The sequence below is a fragment of the Dipodomys merriami genome, unplaced genomic scaffold (assembly GCF_024711535.1).
Source record: "Dipodomys merriami isolate MVZ:Mamm:240054 unplaced genomic scaffold, mDipMer1.0.p SCAF_3, whole genome shotgun sequence".
NCBI classification, from domain to species: Eukaryota; Metazoa; Chordata; class Mammalia; order Rodentia; family Heteromyidae; genus Dipodomys; species Dipodomys merriami.
Window position 1 is genome coordinate 110,582,114 of NW_027204492.1, and position 18,788 is coordinate 110,600,901.

At 41.8% G+C, this 18,788-nt stretch overlaps 1 protein-coding gene across 3 annotated transcripts in view; it reads left to right on the plus strand.

Annotated features, from left to right (window-relative positions):
• Positions 1-6,936: 6,936 nt before the first annotated feature.
• Scml2 (Scm polycomb group protein like 2) overlaps positions 6,937-18,788 on the plus strand; it is a 52,183-nt gene continuing 40,331 nt past the window's right edge. For 2 of the 3 annotated variants that reach the window (XM_070040790.1, XM_070040792.1), the window contains exon 1: positions 6,937-7,021. In XM_070040790.1, the coding sequence (XP_069896891.1) occupies positions 7,016-7,021 (6 nt within the window). In that variant the 5' untranslated portion in view covers positions 6,937-7,015. Of the gene's footprint in view, positions 7,022-14,562; positions 14,633-18,788 lie in introns of those variants that run through there. The other variant, XM_070040791.1, reaches the window with a different exon arrangement.

An 18,788-nucleotide genomic window follows, 5' to 3' on the forward strand; every position in this document is an offset into this window, starting at 1 on the left:
CCAGCTGGGATAGGAGGGAGCTCAAAAGGGCTTCTAAGGGTGAAAAGAAATGAAGACTGGAGGGACACATTGCCCTTCCACCCAGGCCCAGAAAGTGATGAATATTGGGAAACATTTCTTCTCCATAGCCCCTCTCACCACAGCAGGTTATGACATTGATCCTGGTTTGTAAGTCTAAGAAACCTATTGTGTTTTCTGCATACATAGTAAAAGCATTTCTCTTTCTGTTTGGTTTGGCTGATGATCATAAGGAAAAAAAATTTAGGAATGCTTTTGCCCCACATGCTACAGAATTCATAATTAAAATATTTCCCCATTTTTAAACTCTCTAACAGGCCTCTAGCCTGCCCAAATGAGTTTGGTTATGGACGGGGTGAGTCTGGGCTTTACTTACTACTTTGAGAATATGTATCAGATTGGGTTTGTCACCTATGTGACTGTGGAGATGTGACTAAGACTTGTTTCCTCATGCAGAAAATGAGTAACAGTACTACCTACTTCTTGGGTGACAATGAAGATCAAATGAATATTCCTGGAACAGCACTTCCATTTGATTAATCCCATTCAATGTTGAGTTAATATTATATATTATATTATGTTAATATTATATATACTACAAACGTATGTACAAATATATATAAATACATATACATACATATATTTGTATATATATTTGTAGTACATACATATATATTTGCATATATATTTGTGTAGATATACTACACATATATTACATATATATTTGTGTATATATAGTACATACATATGTGTGTGTTTCTCTCTCTCTCTATATATATATATATTTGTAGTAGGCAAAATAATATTCTTCAAAAAGTCTGGTCTAGGCTGGGTGCCAGTGGCTCATGTGTGTAATCCTATCTACTCAGACGGCTGAGATCTGAGGATCTTATTATGAATCCTGTCCATGCAGGAAAGTCCATGTGATTTTTATCTCCAATTAACCACCAGAAAATGGAAAGTGAAGGTATTCCTCAAATGAGTAGAGCACTAGCCCTGAGCAAAAACTAAAGGACAGCCTCAGGCCTTGAGTTCAAGCCCCAGGACATATGCACAAATATGTCAGATCTCATCTCTGGAGCCTAAAAATGCTACCATAGATCACAAAACCTGCAGAAACGATTAAGCTAGGAACTTGAGAAATTATAATGGATTATCTGGATTTTCCTTTCATGTACATCACAGGGGTCATCGTAATGGAAGAAGGAAGCAGAAGGAAATCAGGAGTAGAAGGCAACATGAGCACAAAGGCAGAGGTGGCTGTGACATCGCCACAAGTCCACACATGCTAACAGCCACTAGCAGCTGGAAAAGGCAAAGAACCAAATCTGTCCCTCATCTTTCTAAGAAGACACTTTGCTTTCAACCCAGTGAACAGATTTCCAACTTCTGGCCTGCAGAAGAATAGACTTTTTTTTTTAATTTAAGCCACCAAATTGGTTGCAATAACTTTTGGAAATAAGTACATCACTTTTATGTAGAAAATCACCTATAGCAGTCCAGACAATACCACAATATAAAAGATTTTTGTTGTTGTTGTTGGTCGTGGAGGGGCTTGATCTCTGGGACTGGACGCTGTCCCTCAGCTCTTCAGCTCAAGGCTAGCACTCTACCACTTGAGCCACAGCACCATTTCCAGTTTTCTGAGTAGTTTATTGGAGATAAGAGTCCCATGGACTTTTCCTGCCTGGGCTGGCTTTGAACTGCGATCCTCAGATCTCAGCCTCCTGAGTAGCTAGGATTACAGGAGTGAGCCAATGGTGACCGGCTATAAAAGTTATTTTCATTATTTTTATTTATTTATTTATTTTTGGGTCCTGTCATGGACCTGAACTCTGGGCTTGGGTGCTGTCCCTCAGCTCTTCACTTCAAGGCTAGCGCTCTACCACTTGAGCCACAGCACCACTTCTGGCTTTTTTTTCTGCTTATGTGGTGCTGAGGAATCGAACCCAGGGCCTCATGCATGCAAAGCAAGCGCTCTACCACTGAGCTACCTTCCCTGCCCTAAAACATATTTTTAAAAGGAACAATTTAGAAATCAAATGTTTTCTGTCTTCCTGACCTTTCCTACCAAATACATAGAAATATCTTTTTTTTTTTTTTTTGTCGGTTGTGGGGCTTAAACTCTGGGCCTGGGCACTGTCCCTGTGCTCTTCAGCTCAAGGCGAGTACTCTACTGCTTGAGCCACAGGGCCACTTCCGGTTTTCTACTGGTTTATTATAGATGAGAGTCTCACGGACTTTCCTGCCTGGGCTGGCTTTGAACTGGGATCCTCAGATCTCAGCCTCCTGAGTAGCTAGGATTACAGGTGTGAGCAACCGGCGCACGGCAGAAATATCTTATATTACATGAATGCACATACTCTTTTTAGTTTGCAACTTAAGAAGATAAAAGGACTTGTCAGACATTTTGTTCTGAAAATGCTAAAGAGGGAAAACACATTTTTGAAAATGTTATTCATGGATGTGAGACTGATTGGAATACATTATAAGTATTTGTGGAGATGTATCAATGAAATACCTCCTATAACTATTATATGTAAAACAAAAGATGCTGCATGCCATGGGTGTGGGGAGAAGCAGGAGCTAATGGTACCCATGCTTCTTTAATACCAATGACATAAACTTCTGTGGCATCTATTCTCCTAAAATAATAACAAATTTAAATTTTATTATCACACATTTTCCATTTTCTGATAATCTACTCTAGAATGCTCCTTTACTAACCGATTTTTTTCTTTTTTTGGCCAATCCTGGGGCTTGAACTCGGGGCCTGGTCTCTGTCCCTAAGCCTCTCCATGCTCAAGGCTAGTGCTCTACCACTTGAGACACGGCACCACTTCTGCTTTCTCCGTTTACATGGTACTGAGGAATCCAGCCCAGGGCTTCAAGCATGCTAGGCACTCTCTATCACTAAGCCACATTCCCAGTCCCTAACTTTATTTTTTAATCGCTTTCAATTTTTTTTTTGTCTGTCATGGGGCTTGAACTCTGGGCCTGGGCACTGTCCCTGTGTTCTTCAGCTCAAGGCGAGTGCTCTACCGCTTGAGCCACAGAGCCACTTCCGGTTTTCTACTGGTTTATTGGAGATAAGAGTCTCAAGGACTTTTCCTAGTTGGGCTGGCTTTCAACCACAATCCTCAGATCTCAGCCTTCTGAGTAGCTAGGATTACAGGTGTGAGCCACAGGCACCTGGCTTCACCTTCAAATTTTGATAGATTGAAAATATTGCTAGTAAAACTTATCAGTAGAACAATTCTTCTAAGCTATCTATTTAAATCCCATTTGCAAGTTTTTATTTCAGAAATGTAATTAAAATCAACCACAGCAGCTTGAAGTCTCCCTGGATATAATCTCTGTAGGCCAAATTCTTTCTGTGACTCCATTTAAATTTTCTATTAATTACAAGTTCCATCTAATCATGACTACTATTCTTCAGTCTGTCACCTACTGTCCATGCCTTGATATTTGAAAGTGGATTTGACAGCAATTAGAAAGTACATACATTGTATACTTCTGGGAAACTCTTTAGTGTAGACAATTTGAAAATGTATCTTAATAGTTCATCTTGTCTGGAGGACTCTTTCCTCTAAAGTTGCCCCCATTTCAAGGAGTCTGCAGCTCTGATGCCTTGGTTCTCATTAGGCCACCCTATTGTGGCACCCATCAGCAAAGGCTGATGGAAGTGCAAGCATAGTCTCCTGGGAATTTCAGGGACAACAGTTGAGATAGAAAAGCCATTAATAGGGGCTGGGAAGGTGGCTCAGTGGTAGAGCGCTTGCCTTACATGCATGAGGCCTTGGGTTCGATTCCTCAGCACCACATAAGCAAAAAGAAAAAAGCTGGAAGTGGCGCTGTGGCTCAAGTGGTAGAGCGCTAGCCTTGAGCTGAAGAGGTGAGGGACAGCGCCCAGGCCCAGAGTTCAGGTCCCACAACTCGACCCCCCCCCCAAAAAAAAGAAAAGCCATTAATAGCCGGGTACCCGGTGGCTCATGCCTGTAATCCTAGCTACTCAGGAGGCTGAGATCTGAGGATCATGGTTTAGAGCCAGCCCATGCAGTAAAGTCCGTGAAACTCTTTATCTCCAATTAACTACCAGAAAACCGGAAGTGGCACTATGGCTCAAGTGGTAGAGTGCTCTCCTTGAGCTGAAGAGCTGAGGGACAGCGCCCAGGCCCAGAGTTCAGGTCCCACAACTCGACCCCCCCCCCAAAAAAAAGAAAAGCCATTAATAGCCGGGTACCCGGTGGCTCATGCCTGTAATCCTAGCTACTCAGGAGGCTGAGATCTGAGGATCACGGTCCAAAGCCAGCCCTGGCAGGAAAGTCGTGAGACTCTTATCTCCAATAAACCACTAGAAAACCAGAAGTGGTGCTGTGGCTCAAGTGGTAAAGCTCTGGCCTTGAGCTGAAGAACTGAGGGACAGTGCCCAGGCCCAGAGTTCAAGCCCCATGACCCTCTCCCCCACAAAAAGCCATTAACACAGCCACTCCTGCTGCACTTTGACACTTAATTGTCATGCATTGATACAAAAAATATGTTTCCTATTATGACTTTCCACTAGCAATATAATGATGGGAAGAAATATCAAAATTACAGCTTAAAAGTTCTGATTTCAGTTGGGCACCGGTGGTTCATGCCTGTAAATCTAGCTACTCAGGAGGCTGAGCACTGCGGTTCAAAGCCAGCCTGGGCAAGAAAGTCCGTGAGACTCTTTGTTTTAAAAATTTTTATTGTGAAAATACTGTACAGAGGGGTTACAATTACATGGACAAAATAATGTGTACATTTCTTGTCAAGCATTGTAGCCTCCTCTTTGTTTCCCCTTCCCATCCCTTCCCATCCTCCCCCTGCCCCCCCCATAAGTCTGTGAGACTCTTATCTTCCAATTAACCACCAGCAAAACGGAAATGGTGCTGTGGCTTAAGGGGTAGAGTGCTTGCCTTGAGCTGAAGAGCTCAGGGACAGGGCCCAGGCACAGAGTTCAGTCATAGGGCTTGAACTCAGGGTCTGGGTGCTGTCCCTGAGTGCCTTTGCTCAATGCTAACATTCTACTACTTTAAACCACAGCTCTACTTCCAGTTTTTGAGTGGTTAATTGGAGATAAGAGTCTCCCGGGGACTTTTCTACTCAGGCTGGCTTTGAATTGAGATCCTTAGATCTCAGCCTCCTGAGTAGCTAGGATTGTAAGCGTGAACCACTGGCTTAAACTTGCACTTTCACCCTCCTATATTTTATTATCTTGTGAGCAAGAAAATCTATGGAGGCACAGTTAAAAGGGACTGTAATATCTGAGTTGCTATTTACTGGCAGAAAGTTCCTCCTATTGTCTGTCCTCAGTCCCTCCTGCTGTTAGAAATTTACTCTCTCCCTGAACTCCCTTTTCCCTGGGAAAAGAATATCCATGGGAACAACAATGTGAAGTCAGAAAACAGAACAAAATTATTGTTAAAGGGCAAAACCTCTTGGTAAAGAAAAACTCCAGACAATGGCTGTCCAAGTAGTCAGCTTTTGTCCCTTCTCTATCCTTGCTAAAAAGCAAAAGAACATCTCTCCCTCACTCAAGTTTACCAAGCTGGCAGCTTTGCAGAAGGCTACCAAGAACCCTGAGGCTTATCACCAGCTGCACTAAATTGCTGTGTTAGTCAGGAGCTTACAATAAAAATCATTTCTGTGATAGTGTCAATAGCATTGATAGTATTAGTCATGCTCACCAAGTCAAGATTCTGTTTTGCCTACGCTCTTGTGTCTCAAGGCTATGTTTTTGCTATGTTTTGCTTCTGTAACCTTGCTGGCTGGTGTCAGTAACAGGGCCTTAGGCCCACCAACTGAAGATGACCACTGAGTGGTCCCACTATGGGCAGCCTATTGCAAATTATTATGTATGATATTTACCACAAAGAACAATGAATTTAAAGGTCCTATAACATATGAAAATGTCCAAATCTGCCTTGCATAGCTTGTCTATATAACTCTGTGTAACCAACCCCTATAAAAACTCATCCTACCCTGAGCTCAGTGTCATTCTCCTACTTTCCCAGTAGTAGGAAGCGGACCCCACTTGGCTGTAATAAAGTTCCTAGCTCCTTTAACTGGGAGTCTTGGAGTCTCTTTTGGATCCGGGATATAATAGGGACAAAGGAGTTTTATTAGTTGGTGTGTAACCCTATCGTGGGTTACCTCAGAACTAAGAGCAGCTGCAACCTCCAAGGGGGCACGTTTTTTCCCCCTTTTTCCTCCTTCCCACATGACCTTCCACTCTCCACAGGCCTCTCCACCTCTCTGCCCGAATGTGTGATCCCCACGGGCCTTTCCGATCTCCATAGGCCTCTCTCACTCTCTGCAGGCCTCTCCACCTCTCTGCTGGCCTATCCACTAGCCTCTCAGCAATCCACAGGCCTCTCTCATCTCCAGTCTCCAGCTCTCCACCAGCCTCCCCGCCTCGCTGCTTCTCCATGGGTCTCTCTGTAGGCCTCTCGGCCCTACACAGGCCTTTCTGCAGGCCTCTAGAGCTTTCCTGGGCCTCTCTTCCTTGGCCTCTCTTCCAGACTGGGTCTCTCCCCTCAGGCTGGCCCTCCTAGACTCCAGGGAGCAGTGTCCATCTTTAGTCTCCTCCTTGGAGTCCCCTCCTCCAGTGGCCTGCCCCCCTAAGCCGCCCTTTGACACTCTGCCCCCCAGTGGTCTGGCGTGCATGGCAGTGACGTCATCATGGGGCGGGACTTCCCGCCCCACAGGTTCTCATAATACCAGAGCTGGATTCTGCAAATCATGTTTTCTCTATCAGCACTGGCTTCTAGATTATGTTGAACCAATGCTGCTCTGGGTTACACTCAGCCAATAGGAGGCGCTGATGCAAAGGAATACTTCCGGTTTGCTATTTCTGCTTTGTGACTAGATTGGGGTGGGGTTCGTTAGAGAACTCCGCTACTCAGAACTCTGTTGGTAATCTCTAAGCAGGGAGCCCTGCTGCGTGGATTCTACTGCGTTTCTTCTCACTATGGAGGTAGGTGAAGTTTCCTAAAGTTGCCTCTCATTCTCCTCAGGAATCTGAATTTAACGGTTGTAGATAGGGGTGGGTGCCTTTTTGAAGTTTCTAGAAACTTTTGTCGTCAACCAGCCGTCAAAATGGCGGACACTTTCTGATGGAGCTATTTGAGTTTCCTAAATGTGCTTCAGTTACCCTTATTCTTTAGCTACTAAATAATTCTTTCAATGTTGACTTATTTATTTACAATCATTTATTGCCAGCTTGAACTGTGGTCAATGGGGGTGGGGAGGAGGACTTAAGTTCCGCTTAAGGCCTAGCGCCCTGCCAGTTGAGCCATACCTCTGATAACGACGTTTTCCTTCGATTAGTTGGAGGTAAAACTCTCATGGACTGTCTGGGCTGGCTTCAAACCATGACCCTCAGATCTCTGACTCCTCAGTATCTAGGATTAAAGGCATGAACCACCTGTGCCGGCCCTTATTTATTTATTTATTTACTTACTTACTGGTCTTTATGTGATACTAAGATTTGAAATCAAAGCCCATCTATCTCTATGTGTATATATATATATATAATATTATATATATATATAAAGCTCATTAATTGTATGATGTATTGTTGTTATTGTTGCTGCTGTTTTTCCGTTCCTAGGTCTAGGTTTTCAGGTTTGAGCCTTTGGTACTCGATTGTATTTATCTGTTGGTTTACTTCAGGTGATACTACAATTTGAAATCAGGGTTTCCGAAAAATGCATGTATTATGTATTAAAGCTTATTAATTGTACAGGGTGGTGGTTTTATTGTGATATTTATCTATTTTTGGTGACTCAAGTTTGAAGTCAGCCTCTCATAAATATATTATTTATTAAAACTTTACTAATTGTGCAGTGTGGCTTTTGATTATGATATTTATATATTTTTGGTAATACTGCGGTTTGAAATCAGGGCCTCTCAAATATGTATTATTTATTACAGTTTATTAATTGTATGGTGTGGTTTTGTTTTGGTTTCGGTTTCAGTCCTGAGGTCTGAACTCAGAACTTGAGTGCTGTCCTTGAGCTTTTGCTCAATGATAACATTTTAACGCTTGAAACACAGCTCCATTTCCAGCTGTTTTTTTTGTTTTTGTTTTGTCAGTCATAGGGCTTGAATTCAGGGCCTGACCACTGTCCCTGAGCTCTTTTGCTCAAGGCCAATGCTCTACCACTTTAAGCCACAGCTCCACTTCCGGTTTTTGAGTGGTTAATTGGAGATAAGAGTCTCATGGGGAGTTTTCTGCTGGGGCTGGCTTCGAACCTCCATCATCAGATCTCAGGCCCCTGAGTATCTGGGATTGCAGGTGTGAGGCACTGGCACCACTCCAGCAGATTTTTTTTGAATTTTATTTTATTGTAAAGATGCTGTACAGAGGAGTTACAGGTTACATGAATAAGGCGATGAGTACATTTCTTGCTGAGCATTGTTCCCTCTTCCAGCAGTATTTGAGTTTGAGTCTGACTGACTTATATACCCTAGTAGGCTTTGTGCCATGATCCTCAGATCTCGGCCTCTTGAGTAGTTAAGGTTACAGGTGTGAGCCACTAGTGCCAGGCCTAGTATGGTGTTTCTATTGAGGTATCTATTTTTGGTTTGAAATCAGGACCTCTCAAAAATATATTATTTATTAAAGCTTATTATTTGTGCAATGTGGTTTGTGTGTGTGTGCACTCCTGTCCTGGGGCTTATACTCGGCCTGGGCACTGTCCCTGAGCTGTTTTTGCTCAAGACTAGCACTCTATCACTTGAGCCACAGCTCCACTTCTGGCTTTTTTTTTTTTTTTTTTGGTAGTTTAATAGACATCAGAGTCTCACAGACTTTCCTACCCTGTCTGGCTTGATCATCAGATCTCAGCCTTCTGAGCAGCTGGAATTACACTAGTGCTCTGCTATAGTGCGGTGTTTTTATTATGGTATTTTTGTGCACACAGGAAATTTTTGTTTTATTCACACCCTGTATTCTTTCTTATTTCTCCCTCTCTTTCTCCCCCTACCCGGGGCTGAGGACTGAACTCAGAGCCTTGCACCTGGCAAGTGCTCATCCCCTGAGCTAAATCCTTAACCCTTCTTCTCCTTTTTAAATCTACCTTGCAGCCGAGTGCCAGTGGCTTACGCCTGTAATCCTAGCTACTCAGGAGAATGAGATCTGAGGATCACGGTTCAAAGCCAGCCTGGGCAAGGAAAGTCTGTGAGACTCTTATCTCAGAAAACTGGAAGTGGCTCTGTGGCTCAAGTGGTAGAACTCTTGCCTTGACCTGAAGAGCTGAGGGACAGCGCCCAGGCCCAGAGTTCAAGCCCCACAACTGACAAAAAAAAAAAAAAAAAACAACTACCTTGCAGTGGTTTTGTGTTTGTTTTTGATAATACTGAGGTTGTGTATATAATAGAGATATGTTATAGATGTATATTAAATAATATTTAATATATGTACATTAAACATTTTAAACATTTATATGTTTAAGTTCATTTCTAATGTATATTTATCATATAATGTGGGTGTTTCATTTTGTTATTGCCATGCATGCCCTATACTATGGTTTGATTATATTTAACCTATTATTCTTTCTTATTTCTCCCTTTTATTATCTGCCTAGAAATTTTTTGGTGGTTGTAGTGATTTAGCTTGGAGCCTTTGGAAGTGGTACTGTGGTTGCTTTGAGCTGAAGAGCTCAGGGACAGCGCCCAGGCCCAGAATTCAAGCACCATGACAGACAAAAAAACTTGGAGCCAAAGAAACATAGGTCCCATGGTTTCTCTTATTTGCAATATCTAGTATATGTCTGAGTCAAGCAGAAAAGGTCAGATAAGTTGATGTTAGGGAAATGAACCCCAAGATAAGTATTCAAATGTTTTTTTTCTTTCATTTGATTGTTTCTAACATTTTTATAAGATATTTCTTTGTTGCTTTGTATGTCCCTCCCCCATGACATAACCCCTGCTTTCACTGTATTTGATGTTGGTATAATTTGTGGAGGGGAAGGGAAAAAAATCGTTTAAATAGGGATACAGGTGGACCCATTGCAACAATGAGATGTACAAGTTTTTATGTCGAAAAACGAACTTTACAACTTTAGTGGGGGGGAGAATTGGCTTGGGGGTGGGGGGGAGGAACAAAGGAGGAGGCAACAATGCTTGATAAGAAATGTACTCATTATCTTGCCCATGTAATTGTAACCCCTCTGTATGGTATTTTCACAATAAAAAAAGAGAAAGAAACCTTGGAGCCTTGGGGTTTTACATATATAAATATAGAATTTATTTATTAGTGTATATTGTGTAGCATGGAGAATTAATTATGGGATTTTCATACACATCTATTTCTTAAATAATATTCACCCTTTCTATTACTCTATTTTTTTATCAGTCATGGGGCTTGAACTCTGGGCCTCGGTGTAGGTGTATACATATATATATATATGTGGGTATAAGTATGTATATGTATGTATATATGAATTTAGCATATAATAATTACATAGTGTGTGCAGGTTTACTTCATTACAGATACATGCATATTTATTCTTTGATTATATTTAGTCTCTTAGTGGTATTGACGTTTGAACTTGAGTCTCCTGTCTCTCTCTCCCTCTCCCCTCTCTCTATAATACTTTTATGTACATATACATACTTTACATATATGTGATTAAATTTATTTGAATATAGTAATTGTGAAGTGAAGTGTGTGTGCTTTAATATTTTACTTGCATTCGTTCATGTAACATTCCTTGATTGTATTCACTTTCATGTACTCTTTTTTTTTGTTTATTTATTTATTTATTTTTGTTGGTTGTGGGGCTGAACTCTGGGCCTGGGCGCTGTCCCTCAGCTCTTCACCTCAAGGTTAGCGCTCCCACTTGAGCCACAGCGCCACTTCCGGCTTTTTCTGCTTATGTGATACTGAGAAATCGAACCCAGGGTCTCATGCATGCAAGACAATCACTCTACCACTGAGCCACCTTCCCAGCCCATACTTTCATATACTTTTTATTTCCCCCCTTCCTGTTACATTTTTTTTCTTCCTCCTCCTCCTCCCTTCCCTCAGTACAGGGTTTGAATTTAGTGCCTTGTGCTTGTGGTGGTAATATATTAAAATTTATATAAGCATATATTACATAGTATGTGGGCTTAATTGTGGTATTTTAAAACATGAAAATAATGTTCTTAGATCATATACACTCATTTTATTATTCTTATACTCCCCTCCACTTATTTGGATGGTTTTGGGGATTGAACTCTAGCCCTCATGCATTTTTCTTTTTTGCTGGTCCTGGGGCTTGAAGTCTGAGCCTAAGCACTGTCCTTGAGCTTCTCTTGCTCAAGGCTAGCACTGTACCACTTGAGCCACAGTGCCACTTCCAGCATTTTCTGTTTATGTGGTACTGAGGAATTAACTGAGGGCTTCATGCATCTTCATGCATGCTGCATGCATCTACCACTAAGCCACATTCTCAGCCCCCTTCATGCATATAGATAGATAGATAGATAGATAGATAGATAGATAGATAGATAGATTGATTGTGGGGCCTGAACTCTGGGCCTGGGCACTGTCCCTCAAGGCTAGCGCTCTACCATTTGAGCCACAGCACCACTTCCGGCTTTTTCTGCTTATGTGGTGCTGAGGAATAGAACCCACGTCTCATGCATGCAAGGCAAGCGCTCTACCACTGAGCCACCTTCCCAGCCCAATAAATATATTTTTAATTTGTTCATTTAGTAAAGCTTAATGTGCAATGGCTTTTAATGTTTTGTTTTTGCCAGTCCTGGGGCTTCAATTCAGGTCCTGGGCACTGTCCCCAAGCTTCTTTTGCTCAAGGCTAGCACTCTACCACTGGAGCCACAGCGCCACTTCCAGCTTTTTCTGTGTATGTGGCACTGAGGAATTGAACCCAGGGCTTCATGCATAGTAGGCAAGCACTCTACCACTGAGCCACATTCCCAGCCCTTAATGTGGTATTTTGTACATGTTGTTAATATTTTTTTTTGCTCATAATCATCACTTTCTTGATTTCACAACAGTATTTTTCCTTATCTTTCTTAGAAATTTCCCTTCCCCTTCTGTAGTACTGTAGATTGAGCTCCAGGTTTCATAAAACCTTTATAATTATTTAAAAATTATGTATAGTGAACTTTCATTAAGATTTGGTGTTTCTTTGAGGTCATTCCATACATGCATATTACGTTCTTTGATCATACTATGCCCCTCTATTTCTATTTTTTATCCTGCTTCATAATCTCGTACTGAAGGTTGAACTGGGTTGAACCTGGTGCCTATATTTACAATTTGAATTATTTCATTAAAATTCATTAATTGTATGTGGGATTTTCATTGTGGAATTATGATACTTATATATGATATTCTCTGATCGTATTTACCCTTTCTTTTACTCTTTGTAATTTCCTTCTTTGCTTTTTAATTATTGCATTTTTTTCTTTTTGCACTACTGGGAATTGAACTCAGGTCCTCATATATATATATTTTCATATACACACATGTATATATGTTACTTTTAGTACATATTAATTGCATAGCATGGGGGTTTCATTATAATATTTCCATATGTGCATATGATATTGTTTGCTCATATTCATCTCTTTTATTCTGTTACTTCTCCTCCCCCTTTCCTGATTATCCTTTTTGTATTTTTTGGGGATTGGAACTCATTTATTAGTGAATGTTAATTGTATCATGTTGTGTTTTCATGTATGCATATAGTATACTTAATCATATTTATCCCTCTAATACTCTTTCTTATACCTCCTCTAGCCCCAATTTTCTTCTGGCCCATACTAGTGATTGAACTTAGGGCTTCACCCTTTGATATATGTACATTTTCATATTTGTATATTTGTATTTCATTAATTGTATAATGTGGGGTTTTGATTGTGGTATTTCTATACATATTCTGTTCCTTGCTCATGTTAACCTTTTCTGTTAATTTTCCTTATTCTCCTAGATTCTCTTTTTTTAAAATGTTTTTTATTGTAAAAATACTGTACAGAGTGGTTACATGAGCAAGATAATGAGTATATTTCCTAACAAGCATTGTTGCCTCCTCCTTTGTTTTTCCCCTACCATCCCTTCCCTCCCACCTCCACAACTATACTTCCCCCCCACCCCTGCCTAAATTGTAAATTCATTTTTCAACATAGTGTCTTGTACATCTCATTGTTACAATGGGTCAAACTATATCCTTATTTAAGTATTTTCCCTTCCCCTCCCCAAATTAGAGAAGTTCTTTTTTACAATCCGTTTATACTGGGGCTAGAACTCAGGGTGTACACTTGCTTGTCTGTCTTGTTCATGGCTGGTATTGTAATACATGCACACATTTATTAGCACATGGTAATTATACAGTGTGGGAGTTTGATTGTCATATTTCTATCGAACTAATGCTCATATTAATTCCTCCATTACTTTCTTATTCCTCTCCCTCCTCTGCCCCCATATACACATACATATTACAATTTTTGGACAGATTTTGGGATGAACTTACATATATACATATTTTATTATATTTATCGTACAATGTGAGGGTCATCTTATGGTATTTCTGTATATTTATGTAGAATTTTTTGATCTTATTCACTTCCTGTATTACTTTTTCTCATTCTTCTTACTCTTTTTTAAAAATCTTTATCCAGATTTTTTGGGCAGTACTGATGTTTATATTCAAACATGTTAAATGTGCAAAAACCCAAGACTTTGATTGACTTATACTTAAACCTCAAAAAGTAATAGATGCCTTTCGTTGGTTGTTTTCTGTATTTTGTGCAAAGATTCGTGGCCCATTTAAAGGCAGTTTTTTTGCCTCCTCCTTCTTGGTGCCTTGATATGACCAACTCCTACCTTATAGATATTCCCGGAGATTAGATAGAGGGGACTTCAAAGCACAGTCTTTGTAAGGCTGCTGTGCATCCTCGAGTATGTGAGGAAATGATTGCCCTCTCTGGGTTTACTTAGTGTCTGTTAACTCTAGCCGAAGTTGCGAGAAATGAAGTAGATCTGCAAGAGGATTGCTAGCAAATAGTTATGGCAGGGGAGGGAGGGAAGCAGTTTCAGGGAATATGCTGTAATCCTTCAGGTGGTGATTTTGGTCAAGCTGTCTTCACGGAGCGTTTCCCTTGATGCTTGGGTTTACTGTAGATTCTAAAGCGCCTGGTTTGAGAATCCGTGGTCAGGGTGAGTGCTGGCCATGAGTTGAAGGCGATGGTGCGGACCCCAGGAGGCTTGGGGACTTGTTTGGCGGGGAGGAATGAGGGAAAATTGGTAAGGGCTTTTCCAGCGTGCAGTGTCTCAATATTGTCTATCGCTCAGTCTTTGTAGGAAAGCGATCGTCCCCGATTTGGGCCTCGTAAGAGAGGCAGTCGTGGTCTTCGGGAAGTAAGTGTTTGCAGTAACCGCAAGGTTGGGGGCCGGCGGCTGGGGTTGGGGTAGGAGTGGGAGGAGAAAGTAAAGGGGGGGGGGAGGTTTAACAGGGCATGCGCGGCTCCTCGCGCGCGGCTCCTCAAAAATGGCGGCGGCGGCGTGAAGTCCGGTGCCTGCTGTCGGGACTAGAGTGCTAGAATTTCGTTGCTCTTGCTGACTAGATGCAAGGTGCGTGGTGCCCCTGGGCCCTGTGAGTTGCAGAGAGACAGAGAAGTGCTGCGCGAGCCCTGGCTGGCGGCGGGGAACCTTAAGCGGCGTGTTGCATGTGAGGAACGCCCCCCTCCGCGGGCGTTCCTCCTCCGCTCGGCCCCGCATTCTGATGCATCACTCCCCGCCGCCCCGCCGCCGTGCGGCTCCAGCTTCCTCTATCCCACGTAGCGCCCTCGGCAGACCACTTTAGTTGCTCTAGAGATGCCCCTCACAACCCACTGGAGCCCTTGCACCGACCACACGCCCGCATGTTGTCCGCGGCGTTCGGGCGCTGCACCGCCCCTGCCGCGGTCCCCTGGCCCGCAGCTGGGACAGCGCTTTCCTTTCAGCCTACACGGGATGGGAGGGGCCGGGCTGGGGCCCCGGGCTTTGCAGGTAGTTGGCGGGGTGGAAGGGCCTGGTGACTTCCAGGGGGACGTGGGAAGTTACTTTTTAGATTTTTTGGGGGGGAGGCGGGGGGGAGGGAAAGTCGGCCTGTGGCCGAGAGTGAACACGGGGCTCAGTTCCAGGTGGGAGCCTTGGGGCTCCTGGTAGGGACCAGGGTGGCGGTGACTGACCCTAGTGTCCAAGCTGGACCGCAAGACAAGGCACGGGACTCCAGGTTTTGCTTTGGACCCCAAGACAGCAGCGGTCGTCTTGTCGCGGGGCTTAGAAACAGGGCGCGATTGTTTCTTTTCTTTTTCTTCTCACTTGGGTAGTGTTTATGCTGTATCTGAATGTGAAGAGCCAGACGGAAACGGAGGCATTGGGGAATTTGAGCAATTTTTGTGCCTTGAGCTGTACGGCTTCAAGGGCTGAGCGTAATCGACTTTTTCCAATGTTTACGCAGCTCACATATTTACTTCCAGGTTCCCATTTTAAAGTATTGGTTTTTTTTTTATAAGGGTGTTAACTTTTGTCACACATTTCAAAGTGTGATTACAATTTGAAGTGCCTGTTTTGGAGAGACTTACCCGAGGCCAATGTAGAACACCTCTAGGATGCAAAGTGATTGTTTTGCACAGGGAAACAGGCAAAGTAACTTGCTTATGACTTAGGCTTTTCAAATTTGCTGAAGCTGCTTCTTCTCCACCCCCCCGCCAAAATCAACTTCAATTATGCTGCATTTTAATACCTCCACAGCTACTAATATTTAAAAGGGAAGATTAGTTTATGGAGTACAACATCCTATGACTTATAACAATAGTTCTAGAGCCACTTTTATTTTAAGTAATTTCTTGTGGCTGGTGTTCTCTGAAGAACTACTTCCAATGGTAGATATTCTTCCAGGTTGTTTGTGAGTTCATATTTTTAATGAGAGGAATGTGAAAATAAGCTTCTGGGAATGAGTCCAGACAGGATTTTCAGAAAGGACTGAGTTTGTGAGCACTCACCTGATGCCTGGTATTCATTTTTCTACAGCTTTATAATCTTTATTTTTTCATTTTTCCTCTTTTTTGGTGTGTTTTCTTTTTGAATTATTTGTAATATGAAGTTGGTTTCATTGTGATATTTTCATACATGTAAATACATCCATAATCTTTAGAAGTCTAAATTTTAAAAAATGACTTTGTCAAACAATATTTAAATGGCTCTGAAGTTTTTGGATAAGCTTCATAAACATCAGACATCCTAATATATTTCTTAAGGGTGTATACTTGTTAACCTCAGAGAAGTTGATTTATTTTGGAACTGATAGATTGGGAAAAAAGATCAATGTATGAGTACTGCATTATTTGTAAGGATACCTTAAAACTGATGATGCCCTAAATGTACAAAGAATATTGGAATTGGTCTTAAAGATGTGCTATCAGTATTTCTCATGGGGCAGTTCATTAGGCCTTTTTTTTTTCCAGTCATGGGGCTTGAACACTGGGCCAGGGCCCTGTCCTTGAGCCCTTCAGCTGAAGGCGAGTGCCACTTGAGCCATAGCGCCACTTCCGGTTTTCTGTTGGTTTATTGGAGATAAGAGTCTTCTGGAGCCTGGCGCTGGTGGCTCATGCTTGTAATCCTAGCTACTCAGGAGGCTGAGATCTGAGGATCATGGTTCAAAGTCAACCTGAGAAGGAAACTCCGTGGGACTCTTATCTCCAATGAACCACTAGAAAATTAGAAGTGGTGCTGTGGCTCAAGTGGTAGAGCTCTGGTCTTGAGCTGAAGAGCACAAGGACAGCGCCCAAGCCCAGAGTTCAAGCTCCACGACCGACCAAAAAAAGAAAAAGAAAAAAAGAATCTCACAGACTTTCCTGCCTGGGCTGGCTTTGAACTGCAATTCTCAGATCTCAACCTCCTGAGTAGCTAGGATTACAGGCCTTGCCAGCTTCCTTGGGCCTTTTATGATTCAATTAACACATCCTTATTAAACCTTGGTGCTGACTTCCATATGGAGTTCATTCAGCTCAAGGTACGTTTATTTAGAGTAGCCTACCATGAGTAGTGGTTCCTGGGTATTTATAGCTTTTCACCAGTAGTTTATTCTTGGATATTTCAAGGCTTTAGCTAAGAAAATAAGTAGAGCAAATATTCCTTTTATTTAACAGGCATAATTTTCCAAGCAAAATTCTGGTTGTAACTATGAATTATTTTTGATTTGTACCATCTTTGTGCCTTTTTGTTGTAATTTCATAAAGCTGTACATCTTTTTGAGAGATAATTTTCTGAGCTAAATAAATATTGGTTAGACTTGAGGGAAAAATTAGTTGCTAGTGTAAATTGAAATCAGTATGTGTGCTAGAGATTGGTATTAATTACGTTTCTATGACTAAGTAGTTGAGGCTATAACTAGACTTAAACTTACTAATATTTTAAAGCAGTTTCCTTTTTTAAAAGCATTTCAGAAATTTCTATCTTCAAAAATAAGACTTTTGATATTAGCCACAAACCAGATGAGGCTCTCATTTTCTTTTGCATTTTGTTCCTTGTTAGCGGTCTGCCTGTTCCTCCCAGATGCTTCCTTTTACCCCTCTTCCTGCCTCTGTTTTCTTCTGTTCATGTTTGTTTTGGAATGGTCAGGCTAATCAATCCCTTTGCTGTCTCATTAAGAAATAATCAGGGAGGTGGGGAGGGAAGGGATGGTAAGGGAAAAACAAAGGAGGAGGTAACAGTGCTTTATAGGAAATGTACTCGTTACCTTACGCATGTAACTGTAACTCCCTCTGTACAGTATTTTTACAATAAAAAACAAAAATGAAATAATCAGATGGTGCCTTGAATAGGCTGAATAAATAACCAAGTATTTTGGATGAAAATGATGTATTCCATTATTCCATATAAGGAACATCCTAATTCCAATTTCAGATCTCAGTTTTAGTTTCAATTTTTAGGGGGTGGGAGAAGAAACTTTCATTAGAATATTTTTTGCCCTCTTTTTGGGTTTAGTAGAATACTGGTGATGGTGCAAGGGACTTTTTGTTTTTGTTTTTTGGTCGGTCGTGGGGCTTGAACTCTGGGCTTGGGCACTGTCCCTGCGCTCTTCAGCTCAAGGCTAGCGCTCTACCACTTGAGCTACAGCGTCACTTCCAGTTTTCTAGTGGTTTATTGGAGATAAGAGTCTCACCCTGCCCGGGCTGGCTTTGAACCTCGATCCTCAGATCTTACCTCCTGAGTAGCTAGGATTACAGACATGAGCCACTGGCACCCGGCTGGATTTTTATTATTTATTTTTATTATTGTTTTTATTTTGACCAGGTTACTTCCCTTTTCCCTTTATGTTAGTTCATTTCTCATTAAAGTTGTAAATGGAAATCTGAGCTCATTGTCTCTATTAGTTCCCCTCTGTGAATTTCACTATCTCCTCAGAGTCATATTTCTGGTTTTTAGGATACATAAAATAAGAACAAAATGAACTCTGACAGCTATCAAGAAAAGAGCTGTAGATTGTGTTAAGAATATTGGTATCACCTTTCCAGATATTTTGTGATTTGAAGTGAGAAAATAAGCCCCCTTAAAAAGTTTAGTTAAAAAGTTTAGAACCAGGGGCTGGGAAGGTGGCTCAGTGGTAAAGCGCTTGCCTTGCACGCATGAGGCCCTGGGTTCGATTCCTCAGCATCACATAAGCAAAAAGAAAAAAGCTGGAAGTGGCGCTGTGGCTCAAGTGGTAGAGCGCTAGCCCTGAGCTGAAGAGCTGAGGGACAGC